Raw genomic sequence first — 18,369 nt, 5'->3', positions numbered from 1 at the left:
TTATATCCCATATCACCATCCACCACTTCGAGAAGAGTCATTTTCATCACTCTTTCAGCATTCGTGGGCAACAAAATCTCTCCAGGGTTTTCATGCTCGCGAGGTTGAATCCGGGGAGGAGTTTTGTGGCTGGAATGATACTTCCCGTGAGTTTATCTTGCTCCAATACTCTCTATTGTATGATATTGGCCGAACTTCCTGGATCCACCAGAACACGTTTGATTTTAAAGTCTAGCACATTTAAAAAAATTACCAATGCGTCGGTGTGTGGTAGCAACAATCCGTCTACTTCCTCCTCCGCGAAAGTAATGTCGTCTTCAGCAACTTCCCGGAGTCTCTTACTATGGGTTATTGATATTTTTGTCTTTTTTGCTATCGAGAAGGTGACCCCGGTTGATCTCGTTCCCCCCGAAGATCATGTTGATCGTCTGGCGCGGGGGATCTTCTCCTGCTTTCCAGGGTTTCGCGTTATCTTGGTTGCAACCGTAGTTATTCTTCGCCCGATCACTTAAGAATTCTCTGAGATGTCCATTCTTCAATAGTGTCACCACTTCTTCCCGGAGATGTCGGTAGTCCTAGTCCGGTAGCCATTCGACCCGTGGTATTCACACTACAAGTTGGGATCCCTCTAGCTGGGATCAGATCTTATTGGCTTCGGGAATCGTGCTTCTTTGATGTTTCTTATAGATGATACCAACTCTACTATACTGACGTTGAAATTGTATTCTGAAAGCCTGGGGTAGGAAGGATCCTGCGTACTACCGCCATTGTATAGGTGGAAATATGCTCCCGGGGGTCTGAAGTTCCATCATACTTTGGCACGTCGGGCATTTTGAATCGCTTCGGGATTAATTCTGGTGCCACAATTGGTTTGTACGGCAACTGAGTATACTTCTTTGAGTCCGGACCTTTCAGCACCGGTGGTGCGCCCGGGATTTGGTCCATGCGGGCATTCACTTCTTTCATAAACCGTAAGAGTTCATTCTTGAAGGGATCGTTTTTGTTATTGGGCTCGGATCCACTCCCCCCATCCCCATCAGAACCAACCTCGCCCCTCGGGGTGTTGTTGTCAACCCTCTGTGTTGTTTGATTTGCGGGAGCGCCGGGAGGAATTGTACCTCATCTATTCGCATATTGAAAGCCCCCGATAACGCCTGTTTCAACTCCGTCATAACCTTATTCTGCCGTGTGAGGTGACCTAGAATGATCAGTTGTTGCTCCTGTAGGACCCTTACCGCATCAACAACATGCTCATCTTCAACATCATCGAGAGTTGCTTCCCGAACATGACGTGCATACTGCCTGTCGTGGACCGGCGTGGCATTGTTCCCCTCATTGTGGGTTTCACTTATTGAATCCTCGAGATGAGGTTGGTCTCCTCGAACCTCAGGATTGTGTGTGTTGTTAACACCATTGTCTGCCATTTCTTATAATTTTTTGCTAAGACAAATAATCAAAACACGTTAGTAAAAGAGGCAAGGATCAACTTAATTACACGGCTGTCTAGGCCCCGCGGTGGGCACCAAACTATTTATCTGTAAAACGGTACAGTTAAATTTATACGTGGTTTCTAGACAAGTGAATTAATTTGATCCTGAAATATTGAAATAATTAAAGAAATGCGCAATACTTAGCCTTGAAATGAAGGTAAAATCACGAAAACGGTAATTCCGGGGGCAGAGCTTCCGGGCACAGCAGTGATGAAAACAAGGAACAAGAAAGTAAAATTATGTAAAGCTTTTGATCAATTATAGCGTAAATTTGCCAGAAAAGTCATATCCTCTACAATGATAATATAGCTCAATATTTATAGCTACGCCTAGGGAATAAGGTCCTAGGATCGTGCCCTTCTTTATTGTCAATTATGAGGCCATTGATGAAGGTGTAGCGGTGATCATGAATGACAATTTCACTGTAACGGGCAGCACACTAAATGCTGTGGATTATTCTCCATTTAATGCTACCGATCAGAGGGTATTTGTTGTATCTTTACGAGTGTCATTCTTTCCGGTGACAAACGGGATAACTGCCTTCGGTTCTAACTATCTCCGCCTTAAGTTCCACATGTCATTCTCTTAAGCGACCACGTAGCATAGCGTATTTTACCGTACACTGCATTATATCAATTCTTATGTGATTTTGTGAAACAAAATTTATAATTTATAAGTTTTTAATGAATTTCTTTAAACAAATACAAAGTTAGGATCATAATTACTAGATTCGGTCGAACATGATAGTTCTGCCTCTGAGCACATCGAATGACCGCTTGATTTAGATAAATGTGATTCTATTATATGTATATAGTTAATTTTATATCTTAAGTTGAACATGTATAATATAATCCGGCCGGTCTAAATCAATATGATTAAAGGTATTATTATTATTATTATTATTATTTTATTTTAATTTTTTTTTGTGTAAATGGGAGATGTTTTGTGTAAGCTATTCTTTTTTAAAGTTTTGCCCAAGGCAGGGAATGAGGATATGGCGCATCCCATTTGGCTGTATGCATGTGGTTCAAGTTCTCTTACGTTCAAAATTAGACTCTTTTATTAGTTTCACGTCATTGGATAAGAAGAGAGAAAACTAGAGGTGCTCTTTTTTCCCTCTTAAAATGGCGCCTTTTGCAAACTCCAAATCCAAGTACAATATTATCAGCCAAAAAAACCAGTAAAACTACAATTCAGTTAACTTCCAATATTTTCTGTTCCTTTCATGGACTCCGTCGTGTTTAAGCATCCATCATTTCCAACAATATTCATTTGCTCAAATTTTTTGTGGACTTCTCAAAATATAGTTGGATTTGGGCAATACAGAAAAAGAACAGTATTTACTACATTTTGTTCCGCTGAAATTAACCCATTTGAAAGCAATCAAAATGGTTCTGTATTTGGTGCTTTGAATGATCAGAATTCTTCAGTTCCATTTGAAACGTTGAGTGCTGAAATAACACCAGAAACTATTGATTTCTTTGTGAGTGATGCTGAGGGTGATCCTGATTGTCCCTCTAATGGTTATTCTTCAATTGGAGAGGCAATTACTGCATTACGTGAAGGAAAGGTTGGTGTTTTTTCTTTTCTTTCAAATTTTGGACTTTAATTTCGTGAATTTCTTGAAACATTAGTTGAATGGACTAGTAATTTTGGAGTTAATTTTACATTTTCGTGTGTGCACGGTTACTGAAATTTATCCACTATATATAGAGGCGGAGCCAGAATTTGAAGCTTATAGTTTCTTAATTTGACATCGAACCCATAGCTGGCCATAATTGCTGGATTAGCAATTAAATATTTATATATATTTAATGAATTTTCTTATCCAAATATGAAGCCTAAACAAAAGTTACTGGGTCCGAACCCATAACTGATACTCTCACTCCTCCCCTCACTATACACAGTACAGTAATCGAACTTTACCCACTTTAACATTAAAATCACTAACTTTATTTACTATAACAGTAAAATAAAAAAAACTATTTTTTTGTCATATTAAATTCGCTAAAATTTACCACTATAATGAAAAAACTGATCCATCAAGTTGACTTTACTAAGAAAAAAAAAGGGCAGCTCAAGCATCCCGCATTCACGCAGGGTCGGGAAAGTACCGCACACAAAGAGTGTGATGTAGACTGCCTACCCTGATGGAAGCATTAGTGGCGGCTTCCACGGCTCGAAACCGTGACCTATAGGTCACACGGAGACAACTTTACCGTCCTTATTGACTTTACAATTGTATCGTATAAAATTTTGTGCTTTTACGGTTATAGTGGTTAAAATTCATTCACTTTAATATGATAAAATTTTTTTTTTTTTGACTTTACTATTATGGTAGTAAAGTTCACTAAAGTACAAAAAATAGTTTTTTTATGAATTTAACTTGTACTTTTATGTTCATTTGGTAAAACTTATGATTGTGAAAATGTGTCAGTTTGTGATTGTTGTAGATGATGAAAGTGGGGAAGTGGAAGGAAACCTTGTAATGGGAGCATCCTTTGCTAGTGCAGAGGCAATTGCTTTCATGGTAAGACATGGATCAGGCATTATTTCTGTAGGGATGAAAGAAGAGGATCTTGAAAGGCTCAAGCTTCCTTTAATGTCACCTGAAAAAGAAGATGATTCTTCTGCTCCATCCTTCACAATCACAGTGGTAATTTGACTCTTCCTCCCATTGCTAAAAGTGTTTGTAATGTACTTAGTGCTATGCTTAACGGTTGAAAAAATTACTAAAATTTTGATGAATTTAGTGCCAACCGATATCAGTCAATGTGGCCAACATATTAACAGAAAGACTGAAGTTTTGCCAAATTTAGCTCTTACATTTATATAGTAGGAAGTAGATTTGTATCATTTATGTAATTTATGTCATTCTGTAACAATTTTATAAGCTATATTCTCAGGCTGGAGTTGAAACTCCCACCGCCAAATTACTGATAGTAGATGGCTGATAAATTCCATGATATTCGAATACAATGTGATGTTAAAATAACATTTCTGCTCATTGAAGTACCTTGTTTTATTATGCATAGGATGCAAAGGTGGGAACATCTACTGGTGTATCGGCTTCAGACAGGGCTAAAACTGTGCTTGCTTTGTCATCTCCTACTTCAAGTCCTGAAGATTTCAGAAGGCCAGGCCACGTTTTCCCCCTTAAATATCGAAATGGTGGGGTCTTAAGAAGATTTGGTCATACTGAGGCTTCTGTTGATTTAGTAATGTCAGCCGGCTTGCAACCAGTTTCTGTTCTTTCAACTGTAGTTGATAAAAATGATGGTTCAATAGCCACCATGCCTATTTTGGAGAATTTGGCCTTGGAGCACAAGATTCCGATTGTCTCAATAACTGATTTAGTAAGGTGAATCATTGACAAATGTTCGTTCCATTTAAGTAACCTCTTTCTTTTCCTATTTACTTATTTTTGCATAATAGTGTTGAGAACTTGTGCTGCATTTTCAGGTTCCAAATTTACCTGTTGCAGCCTTATACATTGTACTCATTAAGAGAGCAATAATAGCCAACTTACTGATTTGTATGTCATGTTTTACTGCTTGCAGATATAGGAGAAAGAGGGAAAACCTTGTCGAAGGAACTGCAGTGTCACGTTTACCTACCAAATGGGGATTATTCGAGGCTTACTGCTACCGCTCAAAGCTTGATGGAACTGAGCATATAGCTGTTGTAAAGGTCAAAAGCATAAATTATTAGTGATTTTATCCTTCAAACAAGTTGCATAATTCACCCGGAATTCCTTTAAACTTTAGAAGTCTTCAACAGGGTGATATCGGGAATGGTCAAGATGTGTTGGTAAGGGTACACTCGGAGTGTTTGACGGGGGACATATTTGGATCTAGACGATGTGATTGTGGTAATCAACTGGATTTGGCAATGCAGTTGATTGAGGAAGCTGGTAGAGGTGTGGTTATCTATCTCAGAGGCCACGAAGGAAGAGGCATTGGCCTCGGTAACAAGCTTCAGGCTTATAACTTACAAGATCAAGGCCATGATACTGTTGAAGCCAATTTAAAACTCGGCTTTGCTGCAGATGCTCGTGAATATGGCATTGGTGCACAGGTTAGTCACATACTTTTCTCATATCTCTTATCTATTGACAATGGAAGAATATAACTTCTATTTTATTCATTGAAACAGATGTTGAGGGATATAGGAGTTCGTACCATGCGGTTAATGACTAACAATCCAGCAAAATTTACCGGTTTAAAGGGCTATGGTTTAGCTGTCGTTGGACGCGTACCAGTTTTGACACCCTTCACAGAGGAAAACAGGAAGTATTTGGAAACAAAACGAACAAAAATGAGTCATATATATGGATCTGATGTGCAGGGACCAATTAAGGCGTCCATCAACCGAAATTTAAAGAAACAAGATCCGCCCCAGGAAAGAAAAGAAAGTTGAATAATAGCAGATTACTTTCAAGAAGGGAGATTCTCTCATCTGTTTCATACTTGATTCACATTTCTTTGGACAACTAATTTTTTGAGGTATATTCAATTAAAGAAAAGAAAATGCACTAAAGCAGCAATGATACATATATACTTTCTAAATGCTGCTTTCTTCAGTTCCCCTACTAGATAATTATGTACATCCAAAATCCAAAAGTTCAATAATTTTCTTTTGAACTTTTGACTTTCTTTATCTCATTTTATCTTTTAACATGGAGGCCATTGGTATAAGGATCTGTTAACTGTTATTTTGAGGGCACAATTTAAATTTGCTTGGTGCAATTTTTGTTCTGATTTGATTGATGTAGTTTTAATCTGTCTAAATTGCATCTAAAGAGTATTAATTTATTATGCCGAATGCCCCCCCCCCCCCCCCCCCCCGATTTGTGTTCCTGTTGCCAAAACTGTTGTAGCTAAAAGATAAGAGCATAAATAACTCATGTGATTCTTCTCTTATTTTCCACTTCTATGCTCTGGAGTGATTGTAATCTGCTTCTGTTGGCTGAACTCTGAAGCAAACTTATTATCACTGACTATAACTTTCATGAAAAACAAGAAAGAAATGTGAAGAATGAACTATACTTTGGAATGATACAATCTTCTAACTTTATTATCTTTGTTCTTACAAGAATTCCTCATTACTTTAGAATGATAATTCAAACTGTTCAGTAAAAGGGATAGTCTCTTTTCCAAATCATTGAATCAGAGAAATCTCAAGGAGATATCAACCTTACAAGGAAGAAAAAACATGTCATACATCACATGTACTCTTCAACCTTATTTGGTAAAATAAGGTGTTTAAGCGTCAAATAGCGTTCCCTGTTACCAGAATATCTGCCTTGGCTAAACATTGCGATTATCCTTGCCTCGTATCAACTTCCTCTCGTTCCTGAAGCTTGTCATTGCTAATTCAAATGTATGTTATATATCCCAAATCCTTGTTCATAAAGCTCTCTACAGGAAGAGAGCATACCGTGGAGCTCTTAATATAGACAGTGTAATGATTGAGAGGCATACCTATTTAGTTGTTACACAATGTTAATACCACTAGTCAGCACTTCCTTCTAAAGCTCAGAAGAACGATTCTGTAGTATCTGTGACCGGATATCCTCATTGTGCACTGATCTTTCGCGATTGAAATCTTCCCTTCTCAGAGTTTCTAGTAATGTGTACATAGAAATGGAATGTCCTTGTTGCATTTTGACATTAAATACATTGGATCTGCATAGTGGGCAGCTTGAATGAATCTGAAACCAAGTGTCAATGCAGGCGACATGGAAAACATGAGAGCAATAAGGTAAGTGTTTCAGCCATTCTCCATCTACAAATTCACCTAAACAAACTGCACAATCTGCATTATTTGGTCTGGTTGTTTGTTCGTCGTTCTTCTTGAACTGAGTGATTGGCAGTGAATGCATAATATAGGAGTCTAGTCCCCGGCTATGTATCTGTGAATCAGTATCATCAAGAATTTGCTCGTTTAGATGATGCCTTTGAGTTGGATTTCTGTACAAACGCGCAGATAGATACCCACAACAGTGTGTCTGTATTATCTTCAAATAACTAAATAGAAGAAGTATCAAACAAATTACACCAACTGAGGCAATCAGCAGTGGATCCCAACGCGAAGGTCCTACGCCTGGAGAGGAATTTGGACTAGACATGCTATTCTGAATTTCTGGACAAAAAACAGGAAAGAACTGTTGGAATTGAATCGATATGGCTTTTAAGACAAGTTGCTATAAGCAAATTTGAGGGATAGCATTGTCTAGGAACTTTGTAATTGGAGATCATTCTAAGTTTAGAAAAACTTTTGAGGACATGGACTGACGGTCATATCAAAGTTAGAGATCAATATAGACAAACAAGGTTGGTGATGAATCCAAGAATTTGACACTCACACTTAACTTTCTGGCAAGTTCATTTATTTGTAAGAAGAGGTTACAAATTTTTACTATCCAGACAATCAAAAAAGAGAATTCTTGGTCTATTTCTCCGTCTTAAGGACAGAAAATAGGATTGATCAAATTCTATTGAGCATTTCTGTACTTCATTTCTGCAAGGGGAGCCATGTGACCAGGAGGTCACGAGTTCGAGCCGTGGAAACAACCTCTTGCAGAAATGCAGGGTAAGGCTGTGTACAATAGACCCTTGTGGTCCGGCCCTTCCCCGAACCCCGCGCATAGAGGGAGCTTAGTGCACCGGACTGCCCTTTATTTCTGTACCGCGAGTCTCTTTTTGATACCAAGGATTCTAGACGCTGATAACATTTTTTGTTTGTCATTTTCTTTGCAATCACTAAGATGCTTTCATCTTGCAGACAGCTCACTGGACAAATACTATATCCAGAATTTTGCTGTCATAATAGTTTTAAAATGATAGTTCAGTCTACATTAGACAGAGTTCAACTGGTGGATGGTCTGTTTCTTGGCGCAAATGACAAAAGCAATTCTTTTTCTGAAACATATCAAAAGTTCTCTTAGACAACAAAAACTTCAGGAAAAGGTTCAGTTAAACATTTAAGGAGCCACAAACATTAAATTTGGAGTGATATATCAATATATTTATATTGAATCATAATCAAAATTCACATTCATAGTTATTGTTTATTGAATAATGAAAAGAGAACTGTAAAAATGAAAAAGCCAAAGGAAATATGAAATCCATCAACCAAAAAGAGCTAATACTGTCAAACTCAAAATCAGTATATCCCATTTACAAACACTCAGCAATCTTCTTTGTACAAAAATTGGAAGCATAGGCATCAATTTTTCAACTTGTTTTACTGCAACCTTTGTCTCTTTCCCAGGACAACAAAGTTGTTCATATTTGCACCAGAAGATATCAACCTCTGATTCTCCAAACAAGAACCAGAGGGAAAATTAGCAAAGTTCAACATAGATGTAGATACCATTTGTAAAGAACCACATGACATATCAAAATAAGGCTGAGAATGCAATATTCTTGAAGCAAGATTCTGATTTGCCATCTCAGTTTCACACCCTTTAATGGAAACTGGTGGAATATTAGACGGCTTAAGCTGAGGCGGATTGCGCCATTGAGGTAGTGATCCAGCTACAAGAAGTGTCTGTAGAGGTGGCCCTGCTTCAATAACAGACTTCAATAGTTTCCCTTTCTGTGGTAAAGGTTTCCCCTTTACAAGATTTTCAATAATCAATGTGGCCTGATCAATTTCTGGGACAACCTTATAATCCTGAGCCAAAGGCTGATTCATATAGGGTACTGCATTTGAATTAGCCATGTTGTTGTTGGAAAACTCAGGTGATGAAACTGCATCGAAAAATGACTCGACCGGGGATGAATAATGTGACTGATAATTGTATGTTTCAGACAGGCTGTTTGATTCAGTTATGCTTGAATTTGCTTTTGCTGCCTTCAAAATAGGACTATCAACTTGGAACTGAGATGAAGTTATTTTGTTGAGTAGTTTCTCAAGTTGATTTCTTGCTTCATCTCTTTCTTGACAAACCATCTTTAATAGTTGGATTAATTGCTTCACATATTCTTTGTTCTTCCTCATTTCTTCACTTTTTTCCACCTTCAATTGTTCAAGCTCAAGATTAGTGTACACTAGCTTCTGTCTCATTTCCTCCATGGTCTGCAACATTTGATCAAAACCCCAAGTTAGAGAAAAGTCTTACAAATTTGAACTTTATTAATAGGCATACTAATGATGAAAGATCACTAAATCAAAGACTTTGAAAGAAATCAAGAAACCATTCACTGTAATTATCTGGTCATAATCATTTCATGAACAAGTAATTTAAAGTTATTAGTGATAGTGACACCTTGGACAAGGGCCCATGTGGAAGGTGATGAAATCATCTCAGTCAAATCCAAAAGTTTTAAAACTAAAATAAAGAATTAAGTAGAAAGTATGTGATCACCCTTGGATACCTATATTAAAGAAAAATTTGATGCATTGGACCCTGCAATGATTAATTCTTTATATTTGCCTATAGCTTCTTGAGCAGTGAAAAGGTCTAATAATCAAAGCAAAACCTGTTTCGAATTAGAGAAAAAAGGGATTGCACCACTTTTACCAAACAAAAGCTACAGTAAGTCTAAAGGCACAAGATCATTGACTGTGCAAAAGAAAACTCAATTCTTAAATTTACTGTTTCTATAAGGGAAGCCTTGGCGTAACCGGTAAAGTTGCCGGTATGTGACCAGTAGGTCACAGATTCGAGCCGTGGAAACATGCTCTTGCAGAAATGCAAGGTAAGGCTGAGTACAATAGACCGGCGTGGTCTGGCCCTTGCCCGGATCCCGCGCATAGCGGAAGCTTAGTGCACCGGGCTGCCCTTTACTGTTTCTATAAAGTTGGAGTTTTAGCAAAATACAATGATATTCAGTAAATCCATTTCAAGATATTTCTTATTTATGGACTGCCCCATTCAGACTCTTCACACACAGACACAGAGGAAAGTATGAGTTTTCAGTTTTGAGGTGAAGTTATAAACAGAATAAAATGGTACACAGATGACATGAAGTACAACAACAACGACGACCCAGTAAAATCTCACTAGTGAGGTCTGGGGAGGGTAGTTTGTACGTAGGCCTTACCCTACTCCGAAGGAGTAGAGTAGCTGTTTTCGATAGATCCTCGGTTCAAAAAGACGAAAAGAGGACATGAAGTGAGAAACTGTAATGAAAATGAAGAAGGAAGCACCTCTTGATAACACCATAAAGAAGCCATTTCTTCCATTTTCTCTCTCACAAACACAATCACTATTACCTAGAAGAAGCAATGGGAAAAAAAGAAATGAAATCTTGAAAAAGAATTTTTGAGGGGAAGGGGAGTTTTAGGAGAGATGGATTGTAAGTCTTATATAGAAGGAAGCTACCCAGAAAAAGACAAAAGAAGCTCCAGTATTGAGCAACCAATCTCTATTATGGTAACAAAAGTTTATTATGGAATCTTAAAGAATTTCCATTAAAGTACTATTGAAAAAAAGAAAAAGAAAAAAAAAGAAAAAAACCCCATTTTTCTTAAGACTTCTCCCTCCTAGTATATGAACTATTTTTGGATTCCACTCTTTTAGCGCCCTTGACTCTTCTTACCTTAAACAAATAAGCAGACAGTTTAATTTTTTGTTACACTATATATTAATGTATTTTTTAAAATTACTAGTATACTCTTTATGAATAGCTAGAGGCGGAGTCATGATTTAAAGTTTATGGTTCTGAATTTATCACGGAACTCATAGTTCGTCTTAGTTATTGGACTCACAATTAAATATTTATACATATTTAATAGTACAAATATAATTTTTAAGTAAAAATGACAAAGTTTGACCGAACTCGCACCTACTAGACTAGCTCGCTTCCGTGAATATCTTGGTGTAGAAATTCATTTTAGAAGAGTTTAAACTTTGTATAAAAGTTAATTAAACTCAAAAAATAAACATACTTCTCTCTCAACATATACATAAGTACCATTACTTCTCTCCTTCAAACTAGTAATTGATATGGTCAATGACCATATCTGGTTAGATTTTCCTTGAATTGGAATGAAAAGACCCTTTTTTCTTTCTAGGTGAATATAAACTGTAGCTCTAAACTACCTAAAATCGTCCAGAAATACCGATCGATTTCGGTTGGAAAAACCGACTTTAATTCGTCGAAATTAGGCTGGTCGGTAATAAATAGCGACCAAAGTCGATCGCAATTTTCGATCGATATTCAGGGTTTGTACTGTGGCATGATACTATTCTTCCACTAGACCATTAGCGCATTTTGGTTTAAGACTTTCTTTTATTTTATTTGTACTCTTTAATTGCATTTTCCGGCGAATAATCGACCAATTTCGGTCGGTTTTATTAAAAATATAAAATTACCGACCGAATTCGGTCGGTTTTTTAAATGACTAACTGGAATAACGACCGAATCGGTCGGTTTTATGAATATTAATTTTCTTTTTTTTTATATGAAAAAACCAACGATTTCGGTTGGTTTCTTAAAAAATAAAATTTGCGGAACTTTAAAATAGTTTCCCGTATTTTTGCAAAAAAAAAAACGACCGAAGTTAGACGGTTTCGTAAAAGAAAAACTAAAAAATAAAATATTTCGAAAACCGACCGACCGAAGTTGGTTGGCTGCGGTCGGTATAGGCCGAATTTCTAGTAGCGGCGCTGTTCTTTAAAGGGTTTTCTCCGCTTTAACATTGTTAGTTCATTTGATCCTATTGGAAATAAAGAAAATAATAGTGTAAATCTAAATGTTTCTGTTATTGAGTAGAAGATCAAAAAATGAATGTTAAATATTCGAATGATCTTGAAGCTTCGCCACTGCTGATAAAAAGGAAAGTAATTGCACTAGCTAGTATACTGTTAAATACAAAGCTCATTATAACAACAATAGACCCAATATAATCCCACAAGTACAGTCTGAGGAAGGTAGTGTTTATACAAAAACTTTACTTTTAGCTATCTTGTAAAGATAGAGCGGCTATTTTCGATAGACCTTGGGCTCAAAAAAAGCATAGTCACAACGTAGTTGAAAAGAATTTAATATTGCATTGTGCTACATGTAAGAAAATACAAAGCTCATTGTATAATTTAAATATGGACAAGAATTTAATGTTGCATTGTGCTATATTTAAGCAAATATATGAGCACTTTTTGGTGAAATTTTAGAAAGGTAAGCTTCGAGAAAAATCATGGCATTTATTAGCTTTTTCCTAAATTTACTCGGTATCCAAGAATGGAATTTTTGGGTCTCGTACTCCTGCCATACTGCTATTTCCATTTTTAAGTTCTTAATAATTTTATTTACTTGTTAAGCAAGAATGTCCTTTATTACATTTTACCTATGTGAAAAATAGAAATGTACCCCCTCGGCCCCTCCATTAAAGAATTTTAGAGCCCATTTAGACATAAGAATTTGTTTACCGTTTTCCGAAAAAATTTTACTTTTTTTCGAAATTAGTGTTTAGTCATAAAATTTCTAAAAATCACTTGATAAATTTTTGAATTTTTCGAAAATTTAAAAAACTTCAAAAAACTGTTTTTCAAAATTTTCACTCAGATCACTCACAAAACTTCAAAAATAACCCAAAATTATATTCATGTCCAAACACAACTCTAATTTTCAAATACCATTTTCAGTTGAAATTTTTTCTTACTTTTTGTAGAATTTTACAATTCTTATGTCGAAACTCTCACTTAGTTTACTCTCTTTTTATCCCTGAAATGCAAACTTTTGGTATGATCAGGGAGATAGTAGAGTATTTTTATTTGTGTGCTTTTTAAAATAGAATTTAAATTATATGCACTAACTATATAGTATACTATTATTTACACCATCATTAATTCATAGAACTTAACCTCTTTTCTATTTAAAAGTCAGATCTTTTAATTAAAAAAATAACTAAAGTCTGTTAATTTGGGACTTGTATAATCATGTACTTCTTTTTCTCGAGGTTTCAGTTTTTTCGTGAGAAGCACTAGTATTGTGTAATAGATGTATATTTGAAAAATGATTAAATTATGTGCAGGTTTATTATGGAAAAGAATAAGAAGTATATAATCATTAAAAAATAATAATCCGATGGGGCGGTGTTCGAACTGCCCAAGAAACTGAAATAAACCGAATTGCTGTTGACTTTATACAAAAGTGTATTTTCTACATTGTATTCACTTTGATAAAGTTTTTCTCATATCCCTATACAACTGGCACACGGTTTTATGCTATGAGCATTACTGTTAAATTAAAAAATTAGTATAATTAGCCATATTAATTTGGTAAATCCCATTGGAGAATTATTCATCCTTTTTATGTAATAGAACTTTGCTTTTGTCACGACCCCAAACCGGAACCGGTCGTGATGGCGCCTTTCGTGAAACAAGGCCAGCCGACACAAACCCCCAAAACCTATTAACAGTTGTAATAATTCATAAGCAGTCATTAATAAGTGATTCATCCCAAAACAGAACGAACTAAAAGAAATGCGGAAACAAAACACAGCCCGACATCGGGGTGTCACCAGTCATGAGCATCTAAAATCTGTCTAAGAGTATGAAAAGACAACATGGTCTATTACGAAACTAGGACAAATGAAATAAAAGTAGGAAGGAGAAGCACTGGGCTGCGAACGTCGAGCAGCTACCTAGTCAACTCCAAATAAGCCTGCTGGAAGCAAATCAACCCTCGCTAGCGTGACCTGAGACTCCTGAATCTGCACACAAAGGTGCAGGGAGTAATGTGAGTACGCCAACTCAGTAAGTAATAAAATTAAAGGCAGCTGAGCGATAAGAAAACAAGTAAATACACAGCAAAATGCTACAACGAGGTAGTGTAAAACCAGCACAATACAGTAAACAGTAAGAACTCATAAAAACTTCTTAATTCAATAAAACCATTTTTAAAACATCTTTTAGTAGTTCAAACGAGTGAATGAAAACCAATGTAAAATATAGAAACACAAAACAGCCCCTCGGGCGAAAATACCAATAGAACCAGCCCCTCGGGCTATCTCACAATCACTCGTATCAGCCCATCGGGCAACAACATGGAACAACATCAGCCCCTCGGGCTATATCACATCACAAACTGGGTACCCGCACTCACAGGGGGTGTACAGACTCCGGGAGAGGGCCCTTGCGGCCCAAGCGCAATAATAAGCCATCTCGTGGCATAATCAACAGGCTCTCGGCCTCATATAAATCACAATCAGTACCATATGTTGCGGCGTGCAGCCCGATCCCATAGTATCCTCACAACACAGGCCCTCGGCCTTAATCAGTCAGAATCTCACAAGCCACACGGGCAACAGTAAAACATGATGCTCATCCCAAAAATAGCATTTACAATATCAAAAACGAGTAAAGATGGCTGAGTTGTGAAAATAGTAGAATATAGCATGACTGAATACAAATACTAAGTCAAAATAGTGAGTAATAGCAGTAAAATCCTGGCACGAGGCCCAAGTATGGCATTCAGCCCAAAACATGATGATAGCAAACAATTTTCAATCAAATACGCAATTAAACAGACATACGGGACGGACTAAGTCATAATCCCCAACGGTGCACGACCCCACGCTCGTCATCCAGCGTGTGCGTCACCTCAAAATAGCACAACGATGTGAATTCTGGGGTTTCATACCCTTAGGACAATATTTACAATCATTACTTACCTCTATCCGGTCCAATCTCTAGCCCACGACGCCTTTGCCTCTCGACTCGGCCTCAACTCACGTCGAATCTAACCAAAATCAGTATCATGACGTCAAAATATGCTAAGGGAACGAAGCCCATGCAAAAATAATTAAATTACGACACAAATCCCGAAATTAACCAAACCCGACCCCCGGGCCCACGTCTCGAAATCCGACAAAAATTAACATCAATGGAACCCTTATCTTCCCAATAGTTCATGCATATCAAATACTTCAAAATCCGACCACAAATGACCCCTCAAATCCCTAGATTTAGGTCTCTATTCCCAAGCCCTAACTTCAAATTTTCAGGCTTATTTTCCACAATTTTCATGATTAATTAGGTAGAAATCACATTAGAATTGAGTATTAAGTCCATAAATCTTACCTCCAAGTGTTCCTCCTTGATTCCCTCTTCAATCCTCTTCAAAAGGCTCTAAAATCGCCCAAAAATGGTGAAACTTAGGCTAAAAGTAGCGGAATGGGTCTTTTAAACATTCTACCCAGCTATTAAAAATCCTTCATCGCGAACGCGGTCAACGCTCGTGAAGCACAAATTCTAATTGACCATTTTTCCTTCTACGCGATCGCGACTCCCTGTACGCGAACGCGAAGACTTGGCTTCCCAACACAGCGCGAACGCGACTACACGCCCGCGAACACGAAGAACAAACCATCCAGGACCCATCCGCTCATTTCCTCTACACGAACGCGACATGAACCACGTGAATGCGATGACCATAGACTCGACCCCTTCGCGAACGCGAAGGCCAACTTTAAAGCCTCACAACCTAACCCTTCGCGATCGCGGGACCTCCATCGCGAACGCGAAGGTCAAAAACCTGCAACACCAACAGCAGTCTTTCTGCAATATTTTTCAACTTGAATTGGTCCGTTCAACCACCCGAAAGTCACCCGAGGCCCTCGGGACCTCAACCAAACATGCCAACATATCCCATTACATCATTCAAACTTGTTCCAACCTTTGGAACGCTCAAAACAACATTAAAACACCAAATTTGCATCGGATTCAAGCCTAAGAATTCCAAAACCCCCAAATTCCGCTTTCGATCAAAAAGTCTATCAAACCACGTCCGAATGACCTGAAATTTTGCACACACATCCCAAATGACACAACGGACCTACTGCAACTTCCGGAATTCTATTCTGACCCCTATATCAAAATCTCACCTATCAACCGGAAAACGCCAAAATTCCAATTTCGCCAATTCAAGCCTAAATCTACTCCGGACCTCCAAAACGCATTCCGATCAGGCTCCTAAATTCCAAATCACCTCCCGAAGCTATCCGAATCATCGGAATTCACATCCGAGTCCTATTTCACATAAGTCAACATCCAATTGACTTTTTTCAATTTAAGCTTTCTTAAAAGAGACTAAGTATCTCAAACCTTACCAAAATCTCTCCGAACCCGAGCCAACCAACCCGATAACACATAATACAACTGAACAAGACAATAAGAAGCAGAAATGGGGGAAACGGGGCGGTAACTCATGAAACGACCGGCCGAGTCGTTACATCTTTCGACACACTTCTTACTTTGACAATGACCTTATTTTCTTTTTTTTCTTTCTGCACTTTAACCTACTAGTTTTAGTGTACGTACGTTGCACGTGTGTGCCGCGTCAATAAATATATTTATATGTTAGAAGAACAAATTATTGAAAAAGAGCAATTTATATCAAAATAAGTTAAATATTTGCTTAAGGAAATAATTTGTAAAAGATGATTAAAATTTAATTGATTTTAAATTTTATATATTAAGACTTCTGACATGGTTCAAATAATACGTTTTCGGTAAATAAAACTGATTTACTTTTACTTTTTTATATTCTCTTCATTTTCTTAACATATTTTATCCTATTTAGTTAATTTTGAACTCTTAACTATTAGATAATAATTAAAATTTTATTTGATTTAAAAGTCTTAAATATTAGGAAAGTAACTTAAATACATATTTGTCAATTGTGAAGCTTATTATTAAAAGATAAAAAAGTCAAACGACTTAAAGGTACTCGCATTGCACGTGTACCCTATCTCGATGAGTATAAAATTTTAAAAATTATAAATATTACTTACTAAATAATGTATATTAAGGTACAATTATCGAGTATCATTTCGAAAGTATTATAAGCTATAGTTAGACTTAAATAGTAATGTTATAAATTTATTTGTATATTATTAAAGGGTAAAAACGACCAAGAAAAAGAAAGCAGGACGACTCAAAAAAATATATATTATCCACCAGAAATTCATGTTCTCTTTGATTTAAGACTAACTTTGAACGACTTTCCTAAGATCATAATTTATTACCAATGAAAAATATGGAGATTTATTAATTTCTTACACTACAATTTGCAGCTATATTAAAAAACAAAGTGCCCTCGATATTAAATTTTATCAAAATCCTAATCAATGAATTTAAATTTTGTAATCTTAGATTTCGTTCTTTCTTTGGACTTTTATATTTCGTTCTAGTTTACGGTTCCTCCGCAACTACAAATTTAACTTGACTTGAAGATTCAACTACCTAAGAATGATGATTTTCAACCACCACTCTCAAACCTTTCTATGCATGTTGTGTATATAACAAAATAATTTCTTCATATTTACATAAATTTCGATGAACAGAGTTATTCAATTAAGTATTTCGACGAAATAGTCGAGATGCACATAAGTTGACCCGACATCACTATCATAAATAAATTATACAACAAATACAGTAGATCAATGATTTTTCAACCCAATAGATCATAGCATGACACGAAGAAAATTATCAGTATTAAAAAAAATGAATACGATACTGATAGTACTTGTATAAACAAATGGATAACCTTAGACTTACCAGAAAAATCTCAGACCGGTTAAACTCAGATTTTCGTGTGAAAATAAAAATAGTGACTCCAATATTTTCTCAAAAACAAAATAATAAGAAAGAACTCGCTCAAAGGATTCATGTTATGGAAATATACAAATACTAATTACAAACTCGGTCTATCTTTGAAATTCATGTAATAGATCTAGCGAGAGAATTGATGTTACGAAGAAAAATTACTCTAAGAAAAAAACTGTCTCAAGATTGTCTTCATATGGTAAAAGATGGTCAAGGTTTTCTTATCTATATCGAATTGGTTTGGTGTTAGAACTTTCATAAGAATAATATTTCATATCGCTAAAAAACTTTCACAATTTCACGGTCCAAAATTGACGA

General features: G+C 36.5%; 3 protein-coding genes across 3 annotated transcripts; 1 reads left to right on the top strand and 2 right to left on the bottom strand.

Moving 5' to 3' along the window:
* Positions 1 to 2,544: 2,544 nt before the first annotated feature.
* On the top strand, positions 2,545 to 6,218 carry LOC109240789 (monofunctional riboflavin biosynthesis protein RIBA 3, chloroplastic). The gene is made up of 6 exons (XM_019407471.1): positions 2,545 to 3,060; positions 3,928 to 4,146; positions 4,526 to 4,851; positions 5,051 to 5,180; positions 5,271 to 5,567; positions 5,646 to 6,218. Exons 1-6 carry the CDS (start codon positions 2,716 to 2,718, stop codon positions 5,907 to 5,909), a joined length of 1,581 nt encoding a protein of 526 aa, XP_019263016.1. The 5' UTR covers positions 2,545 to 2,715; the 3' UTR covers positions 5,910 to 6,218.
* A 386-nt stretch (positions 6,219 to 6,604) lies between these two features.
* LOC109240784 (E3 ubiquitin-protein ligase Os04g0590900-like) lies at positions 6,605 to 7,935 on the bottom strand. The gene has a single exon (XM_019407465.1). The coding sequence runs from the start codon at positions 7,618 to 7,620 to the stop codon at positions 7,021 to 7,023; it is 600 nt and encodes a 199-aa protein (XP_019263010.1). The 5' UTR covers positions 7,621 to 7,935; the 3' UTR covers positions 6,605 to 7,020.
* Positions 7,936 to 8,624: 689 nt separating this feature from the next.
* LOC109240788 lies at positions 8,625 to 10,781 on the bottom strand. The gene is made up of 2 exons (XM_019407470.1): positions 10,650 to 10,781; positions 8,625 to 9,575 (listed from the first exon to the last, which is right to left on the bottom strand). The coding sequence occupies exons 1-2, from the start codon at positions 10,683 to 10,685 to the stop codon at positions 8,739 to 8,741; spliced, it is 873 nt and encodes a 290-aa protein (XP_019263015.1). The 5' UTR covers positions 10,686 to 10,781; the 3' UTR covers positions 8,625 to 8,738.
* Between the last annotated feature and the right edge of the window lie 7,588 nt (positions 10,782 to 18,369).

The sequence above is a fragment of the Nicotiana attenuata genome, unplaced genomic scaffold (assembly GCF_001879085.1).
Source record: "Nicotiana attenuata strain UT unplaced genomic scaffold, NIATTr2, whole genome shotgun sequence".
Classification (NCBI taxonomy): domain Eukaryota; kingdom Viridiplantae; phylum Streptophyta; class Magnoliopsida; order Solanales; family Solanaceae; genus Nicotiana; species Nicotiana attenuata.
This window is presented reverse-complemented; position numbering and strand designations above follow the sequence as displayed.